General features: G+C 43.7%; 1 protein-coding gene across 3 annotated transcripts in view; it reads right to left on the bottom strand.

The window, feature by feature from the left end:
- LOC135459271 (protein FAM219A-like) overlaps positions 1 to 8078 on the bottom strand; it is a 298061-nt gene extending 289983 nt beyond the window's left edge. For 2 of the 3 annotated variants that reach the window (XM_064735047.1, XM_064735046.1), the window contains exon 1: positions 7954 to 8078. In XM_064735047.1, the coding sequence (XP_064591117.1) occupies positions 7954 to 8013 (60 nt within the window). In that variant the 5' untranslated portion in view covers positions 8014 to 8078. The remainder of the gene's footprint in view (positions 1 to 7953) is intronic. The other variant, XM_064735048.1, reaches the window with a different exon arrangement.
- Between the last annotated feature and the right edge of the window lie 1623 nt (positions 8079 to 9701).

Genomic DNA, 9701 nt, shown 5'->3' on the forward strand with positions numbered 1-9701 from the left:
GGACAGCCAGGCATCTGGCATGATGTAAATGGTATGGAATAAGGGGTGGATACAGTCCCCATAGCAGCTGGGATAGAGTTATTTTTTTTCTTGGCTGCTGCTACAGTGCTCTGTTTTAGATTCAGTTTGAGAATAATGTTGATAAAAGACTGTAGAAGCCCAGAAGGGGCTAATGTGAGCATTCTGGCCACAAGCCAGGCAAAACTGAAATCCAGCAAGTGGAATCCTATCAATGCATACATAAAAATGGCCCAGACATTCGGATTCCAGTTGGTTCTCATCAGCAATTAATAAAGTTTCTACTAGGTATGGGAGCACAACATTCAATATTAATGCAGTAGGATGCTGAGAAGCTGAATGTATGACCTGGGTAACAGAATTATAATCACTGGAGTAAACAAAGCAAGTGTTATCTGCCAAGTTGCTACGGTTAAGTTACGGCTCGTGGGTGAGAAGCAGATGTTGGCTACTCACTTTGCAATTAAAGATCATAATGAAAACATTTTTTTGATGTCCTGAATGATTGAACCTGACATCTGGACAGCAGCATATGGTCCTTCGGTTCAAATGTTAACCCAAACCAGAGACTGCAGTGCACTCCACTCAGCACCTGCAGTCCCTGATCCAAGGACTGCCAGTGCATCACACTGCCAGATTTTTGCTCTGGTACAAGGTGGAATTTCTATAGTTCTAGTTGATTTGGCCCCACTAACAGCTGTGGTACTCAGTACCACAAACCTAACAGCCACACTACCAGCAGAGGGGTGGTAACAGATTTGGAGAAGAGAGGTATTATCACTGACTCACATTCCCCTTCTGATTCTCCTGTCTGGCTGCTGAAAGACAGACAGTTGTGGTTTACAGTTCATTACAGGCAATTAAATACCAATACTATGCCTTTAACTGCTGCTGTGCTGACTTTTGCAGAACTGGTAACTCAAATTCAGAGAACATCCTACTTATGGATGTCAACCATAGATGTAAAAAATGGTTTTTATGATTCCAGACCGGGAACATGACAAGGCTCAAATTGCACTTACCTGGAAAGGAGTGCAATACACCTTTCAAGAAACTCCTGCAGGGGTATAAGCATTCACCTATGATTGCACATGCTGTACTTGCTGAACTTTTACAGACGGTCTCACTCCCTCTGGACATGAAATTATGTACTATTCTAATTGCAGGAGACCACCCTGAAAAGGTGGTGGAAGCAGCAACAGCAGTTCAGAAAGCACTTCATGAAATCTAAGCTGAGATTCTACCTGAGGAATGTTAAGGCCAAACAGACCCTGTCAGAACAAAAATATCTTTACTGTTCAACTTAACTGCATTTAAAGAGACAGAACAGAGATAGTCTGAGTGGGAAAAATTAACTTTGTCATTAGTCCAAGCTGTCGCACAACTTGAGCCACTAAGGGGTAACCTGTTCGGACTAACCCTGCCAAGACTTGTTTTCTCTTTCCAGGAATGATGCCAGCACATCCCCACTGAAGATGAAGCTAACCATCAAAGGACTGCTTATCCTTCTTGCAGGAACAATCATCGCCAGCATGAACTAAATCTGGTTCACACATCAACAAGCTCCACCCTGAGGGTGGAGACCCTCAGTTCTTATGCTAATAAGCATGGTAACTATAGTAAATTCTACATCCCACATGCTTCTCAGTTGTGGGTGCAATTTACTGTGGCAGCAATTATAAAGGAAGAAGATAAAAGCTATTTGTCCACTGACATTCAGAAGATAACCTGGGCCAATGCAACAACATTTGAAAGGGAATTCCACTCTTGGTGGTAATTAGCTAATTTCCCTTATGACTTCACCAAGAGTAAAGCCACAGTTGTTGTTTTAACAATACAACAGTGCTTTGGTATATACTATGTATTCAGTCATTATGTCAGGCGTAAATCACAGTGGAGCTGTACTCTATCCCCTGGAACAGAGTACAAGCCCAATGGAATGGATGAGCCTGTATGATAACCCCTTGTGATTTTGTACTTGTAGACAACTTTATTGTAGATACAAGTAATCTCTCTAATATTTGTGTCTGTAATTTTTTTAACATTATGGGATGCAATTTTATTTACTCAGCTCCTGTTATATCTTATAAATTGTTATGATTTAATTATACACTGATTTAAAGTATACAGCCTATCCCTATTTGAACAAATCTCACCCTGATACAGACAAAAGACTTTGATTATCATTCATAATGATGTGGAAAAAATCCAACAAGCATTGCAACAAGTAAAGAAAAACAGGGAACACCATTAGTAAGACATTTTATTTGGATGGTCACTAACAGCAATGGGAATTCTTAACAAGATGTTACACCCTGTGATTGTTCTTTTAATGTTAACCTCTCTGCTTTTTATTTTGGTAATCTAATTACACCTTAAAATGAGATTATCCCCAAAATTTAGAGACTGCTTACAAAATGCATTTGCCCCTTTCTGTCTCTCCTTCTCTCTTCTTTTCTCTTTTCAATGGATCACCAAGTCTATATTGGTGTTTGAGCCATAGAGTGGTGTAGAATCCCAGAAAATAAGGGGCTAATGTGTATGTCTCAAACACCGATAGCCAGATAGCTGTGGAGCCAAGCAAAGATTGCTAGTAATAACAGTAGAGGATTGTTGGTAATAACACACCATGAGAAAAAGGTTGTGGCTGGCAAGGGATCCATGTGGAGGTAGGACAGCACTTTTCTGGGACAAACATCCTTGTTCTAGTTTCTGGAGGTGAGCACAACACAATACACCACAAATGTAAGAATAAAGTCAAGAAGCAGGCACGGACCGTGGGAGGGGGGAATCAAGACCACCAAAGACCCCTGAAGCTGTCCAACACACTTCCATAAAGGTCCAGAACAGATTGCACATGAGAACTAACTTGCATAGAAAGCAAGAAACTTATATCCAGGGTGGGGAAAACCTATGTATGAAAAGGTACTTCCACAAAGCCCAGATGGCACACCCAGGACCCTGGACACCCCAGCTGCATCAATGCTGGGACCAGAACAGGTGATCTCTTTTTCTTTTCCTCTCCCCCTCTTCAATTAATCTCTCACTTTCTCTCTTCCCTTTGCCCTACCCCTTTATTCAAAACCCACTGTCATGTACTTATATAGTAGGTCAGGGACTAGCATACCAATTCCCATGCCAAATGTGTAGTTTACTAATAAAATTGTGAAGTTTTGTGGACCCTCTGACTTTTGTCATTCCTTTCAGCCATGACCATCTGCAAATCTTGGGTGCTCCCTTCCCCTTAAGGGTAGGACATCATACACACTGATGGTTTTGGTTGTTGCTAAGCAGTGCTTACTCTAAATCAAGGACTTTTCAGTATACCATGCTCTGCCAGTGAGCAGGTGCATAAGGAGAAGGGGGGGAAGCATAGCTAGGAGTGGGAGCCTATGCTGGAATCACTTCTGGAATTTATCCCTAGCCTGGGGGGTATAATAAAAATGCTCCTGTACCTCTGCACCTAAGACCTGATACAGGGCAGAGAAGGAACAAGACAATCCCAATGACAAAAATGAAACATGCAGGGAGGTAATTTTTAGGTTACTGCTATAAATGACACAGCAGCACATCAAAACAAGCTGTATAACTAAAAGCAGCACTTTCTGAATTATTTTAATTTCAGAACTCATAGTGCTGTAGGCATTTACAAAACATATAGCTGTGTAACCCATGGGCTACATTAAAATTAATATACATAGGGATGACATTTTCATTTTAGAAACTTTTTTCCACCTAGAAAGGAGTTTCTTGTGTATCTACGCTAGACCTAATGTTATATTAGCATACTCTTTCTAAGCCCTACAGGTATGGCTTTTATTTTTGCTTCTTCATTACTCTTACTTTCTCATTTTAGGTTTTCCCCTCTTTCAGGGATGCATCAGACAAAACAAAAAGGTCTCAACCCATAGCACAACTTCCCTAGGATGAAACAGTCAATATGTTCCACAAATAATGAATATGGATTTGATAAGCATGATGAACACTGGTACTGTCCACTGACTAAAATGATAGTTTTGTTTTTAAAAGCTAAGCATACAGTAGATAGCCTAGTTTTTTTCTCTTCTAATGTTCAAAGAAAGCTGTATAGAAAAGCATCTTCTGTATCCTTCAATGTTTCAGAAAATTTTATACCTCCAGGAGCAGCATATATTTGGCATCTCAGCTAGAAAACCAACAATCTCACTGTAGGATGCAGCTAAGCAAAATCCTTGGATCAGCTGCAGTCATAGCAACTAGAGCTACCAGCCCAAGGTCCTACAGCCTGGCAAACATCTGCAAGGAAGCAGCGTGGCTGCAATACTTCAGAACAAGATCTAAGAACTATTAATTCAATTTCTCCAGAAAGAGCTCCCACTTTTCATGTGGGCAGATAACTGGAAAATTAAAATACTCTGTTACACATGTCACTTTCAGAAAGCAAGCCAAAGTCTCATAAGTTTCTAGCAAAGCTCCTCTGAAGCTGCTGCACTTTGACAGGTGCTTTTTATTCAGAAAAGTCATACTGGTGCTGTGTGGGCAAGAGCATGTTTACTTCTGTTTTTTTGCTAAGAACAGAGACTGTCTGCATCAGTGTACGGGAGCAACATGTGGTCCAACACCATCATTTGTCAATCTGCCATCATACACCAGTCAGTGCTTGGTGTATGCTAGAGATACAGGCTCAGAAGGATTTCAGACAGCTGATCAATAGTGCCAGTATCAACGGCAGGTTTGGAGGCTGAAGGGCTCAGAAAAGCTTCAGACTACTTTCTAAGAATGGCTTCCCTTCAGCATTTAATAGCATACCTATTGCTTCATTTTGAACATTAGCAGAGCAGCAGGCCTGCCTGTCACATTGTTTCTAGGCAGATCTCCGACAGTTATCCTGGAGTTCAGCATGAAGACATCAAAAGGTAAGATGACACTTTACCTACACAGATGAACAGACATTAAAAAGCATGCATGCTCGTCAAGAACACAAATTTTTAAGAATTTTGAGAAAAGCCTAGCTTTACAAACCTCACTTCAGGATCCTTCTCAAACTGCCATGTACTGGCCAGACTCAGAGGAAACAGTGCTCTCTTAGGATACCCTCCAGCCTAAACAGGATGAAAATATATTTCTTATAGTGTATGCACTTCAGACTGGTCAAGGGACCTTCCATTCTCTATTTGCTTTCAGCAAGGGATCATGTTTCAAAACAGTTTTTGATAGCTTTAATAGTAGTTATAACAGCTCTCAGGTTTTGCCTGGAAAACAAACTTCTACCTCAGCCCTTTGGATGGGGAAAACATTGCCAGACTCCTTTGGCCTTCAACACTGGACGACTCATCTGTCCCCAAGACCACGTGAAACTGAACACTTTTATACTGGGAAGAGAAAAAAGTCCTGAAATGCTAAGGTTATTCTCTACTTATAAGCATGTGATGGAGGAGAGAGAGAAGAGTCAAACGGTTACTGTAACAGAATAAAGCAGCAATATGGGACAGAACTGTGTGGCAAATCAGTATGATAAACCTCAGTCACCTTCCGAACTGCAGCGATTCTTACAAGCATCCAATCCCTACTTGCAAAATACAAACCAGGAGCTACACAAAGTAGACAAAGCCCCTGGAAGTGCTGTACCAGACTTGTTCTGTCCCACTTCTGAGCCCAATGCCAGCATTTCTAGGAACACAGAAAAATCCCATATATCCAGTCATAGCAACAGCCTTCAACATAAACAAGCTTGCACAATGCATTCCATTAGTTAAAAATTAACTGAAACCCTGAAACAAAGTTTCAGAATATTCTTTTAATGCAAGTGCTAAATCTCTTTGTGAAAAATTCTTAATTATTGGCTGCTGAAGAAGAAGGAAACTTATTTCCAAAGCTTACTATGACAGCTGCATAATATACCATCCTACCCTGCAATAGCAGGGCTGGACCAGACCATCGCTTTGGGTTCTGGTCACTCCATGGCCATGCAAACGTGCATGCACAAGCCAATTTCATTCCTCTACTATTATCATGGGGTTTCTAAGAAATACTTATGTGTATTTTTTTTTCATCTGCCAACAACTTTTCCAAACTTCCTAATCTCACTGCCATCCCTACTGCTCTCAACACAAATAAAGAGGGTCAGCCTTGTCATGCCTGCTGTCTCTGCTTGACAAAACACACACACACCAAGTAAGGCATGCAACAAGTCTACATCAGCTTTTATGGATGGTTTTCTTCCCCACCACAAAGGTTAGAAGCTGAAAAAGCAAACAAGAAAACACCACCACCCAGCTAAAAATATTTTCACAATTTTTCAACACTCCCACCATAAGAAAAGTGGTTTTCTTGCCACTGAGGGGTAATTTAAATTTGTAAATTGTCTTTCTGTTCACAAGACAATTATTTTGTTCTCAACTTTTTTGCAAACACTAGCTGCAACAAGAAACTAAGGACATCAACACTAAATGATGTAGTTTGATATACTGGAAATCTCAGTAGTATCTTCAGTGCTAACATGAACCAGTCAATAACCTATCCTCACCTGCTGTCAAAAGGATCTGTACATGTACTTTATTAAAGTTATTTCCGCTTCTCCAAATATTTCATATCATTGTCTCACGCAATCAGATGCCAAGATGGAATTTGCTTACTCCAGATGCCACAGAGAATCGGCATCTTGAATCAGCTCATATCCAGCTTTCACTTTAATGCCAAGGTGAACTGTATTTCAACAAGTCCCAGGTTGCACATAATAACACACCTTCAGGTGAAGAGTAAGGCAGACTGAATTTAGTGGAGAGGAACTCACAAAGGAACCTTTCCCAGTTAGGAAACAAATAGATAACCACATTCAAGTGTTCTGCAGAATGCAGCAGGGGCACAACACGCACAAGCAAGCCTGTAGCATCAAAGCAAAGCAACGCAACTACACAATCATAAGAAATCATCACCAAGACTACTTGGTGATGATCTAGCATCTCCCATGACTACCAACCAGCCAGCCTTCCTTCATAAGCGTCATTTCAGAAGATACCAAGAGCCCAGGACCACTCTACCTGCCCAGTTGTGCAGCTAGAAAGTCCCACAAGCCTGTATACTTCCTTCTCTGCAAAGATTCCCCAGGGTCCCATGTAGTAGTGTAACCTTTATGTGAACTTCTTCAGAGCTCATTAACTGAGTATAATTGTGTCCATGAAGTGGAAAAATAACACAAAATGAAAAATATATGCCCTGGCTTGGGGGAAAAAATCCAACACCTTAAAATTTGCTTTTTTATGTAAAGAATTGTACATGAGCAAAACTGTAATTTGACACAGGTATTTCTTTGCAGAACATCTGGATTTTTCACACGAGTATCTAATAGCATTTTTCCTCTAGAGCAATGGCTATAAAATCAGCCACAAAGAGTGGTCCCACAGCTTCATACAACTCACGCCAGATAGGCGTATTTAACGCCCATCCCGTGCGGATATCTCGGTCCTAGGGAGAACCTCTCAGACCGGACTGCGCATAAGCATCGCTCAGTTGTACCCCAGACCTCACCTATGTTGTAAAAATCAACTAAAACCCCACCAATTCTTTACGCCTCCAGCTGCTCTGGCTGCCCGTCCTTACTTGGACGGGCTCCTGAATCTTTCCGCCGCTTCCCACTCCCCCGGAGCACTCCCCTCCCCTGCACTGGAGCCCACTGGCCGAGGCGGCGCGAAACACTCACCTCATGCACTAGCCAGGCCAGGGTGTTTCGAGACGTTACTGCGTTTGCAGAAGCGACGTTTCAACCGACGCAGGGGCAGAGCCCCTTTTGCCCACCCCCTTCCCTTCTCCCCCCCTTCGCGGGGAGCTTCTGCCCTTGCCACCGATAACACCCAGGGAGATGACGGCCATTACACGACAATCGCGGCGCACAGGCACAGGGAGCACACACCCCCATGGCAAGGGGGCAGCTCCCGGAAACAGCGCGGCCTCCCTCACCAGCGGCTGCATCTCGGCCCGAACGGCTGGCACCTGGAAGCGGTCTATCTCCTCCATCATGATGGTAGAGACAAGGCAGAAAGAAAGAAGACCAAACACAGGGAGACGCCTCAAACGTCGACGGATTACAGCAACGGCACCGCCCACCGCGGGTTCTGCCTTATCATCGTCGCCGCCGAAGTGACTCAGCCGCGCCGCTTCCGGGCCCGGCCCCCACCACCCCGCCCTATATTTGCATATTCATGAAAGGCGGCAGTTCTGGCAATAATTCCGGGGTCCAGACGCTCGGTTCTCTGCAGCCCTCGCCTCACTGCCGCAGGGACGTACACTTTCCTCTCTCGGGAGGCGAGGGGACACTTCAAGGAGAGGTGGAGAGAAAAAGAATAGCCAACGCCGACAGCGTTCTGCGCCCGGATTAGTTGCCATGGTTGCTACTATCGACTTCCGTTGGCCGGAAGGGTGTTGGGCTCGTGTGAGGAGCAGCTGGTGACGGGGAGCCGCTGCGGTAGCTGTCATGTCAGTCAAAGTGGGCGACAGGCACCGGTAGTTAGAGGGTTTGACATGAGCGGGCATCGTAGCAGGGCTGTGTCGCCCTCTCGTGTGACAGCGCCGGGGTTGAGCTCACCACCTGTGCTTCGTTTTTCGGGTGAATAGTGATTCATACGAGGGAGCATCACTATGCGGCCCTGCTGTCTCTGCTGACCTCAGCTCCTGCTCTGAGCGCGTGCCTCACTGTCACTGGTGTGACACCAGGCCCACAATGAGATCACCATTCCCACTGTCACCACATGTTACATTGACATGCACAGCCCAGCTCCTTTCCCTCTAGAGTGCCACATAGAGCTGTAATCCCCCAGAGCTGGGTGGGACATGGGGGCTTGGTACAGTCCCTCTTTGGCACTGCTTGCTGTGTTGATACTTCATGTTGCATCACTCTGTTCCTGCACTGAGGTATGTCATCACTCTGCCACTGATACCCTGCATGTTCCATGGCACTTCTATGTGCTGCCACCCTACTCAGGCAAACCAACATGTCCCAAAGCTGCAGCACCCCACACTGTCGCAGTACTGTTGCATCCCTATAACACTACAAGAGTCTCTGGTCATCACTATATTAGGCATTTTTGTCACTGTTAAAGTGTATGACACTTCCAGGACAAGTTTTAATGCACTTGAGATGTCCTTAGTCTGTCAGAGAATCTTTAAGGCTGCTAAATAAATAGGTTGAAATCCTGTTGTAGTTGAGCCGGTCATAGTTGAGACGGAGACAATACAAAACAACACACTCCATTTTCAGAAGGCTTCAAACCCCATTTTATTATAGCATGCATGCTTTTTATGCATTCTTACAAGACTCATAAGTTTACACTTTACTCATTGGTCATGAAAGAACAAAAAAGTGCTTATTGGAATAGACAGTTGCAGTTTTCTCTTATTTATCCTTCTCTCTTGCTTGGTTTCTATGTCAACAACCTAGGTAGGAAATTCTTTCAGGGATAAACATGGATCCTCTTATCAAACTTCTCTCTGGCTCACAGAAGTCACTGTAAAACCTCTTCCACAATTCCCCCTTTTTTTTGTATTTGAACCACAAACACAACTGCTAAGGACTTTTGCAGGGCCCTTGCAAAAATCTAAGCAGACAGGGGTGACCCAGAATGTGAGGACCCTGAGAGGCATTCCCTGGATTAGGGAGACACGAGAAGCTTCCCTCAAAAGCTATTAAGACCCCATTGGCTCCTTCCCTT

Source organism: Zonotrichia leucophrys, chromosome W (assembly GCF_028769735.1).
Source record: "Zonotrichia leucophrys gambelii isolate GWCS_2022_RI chromosome W, RI_Zleu_2.0, whole genome shotgun sequence".
Taxonomy (NCBI): Eukaryota; Metazoa; Chordata; class Aves; order Passeriformes; family Passerellidae; genus Zonotrichia; species Zonotrichia leucophrys.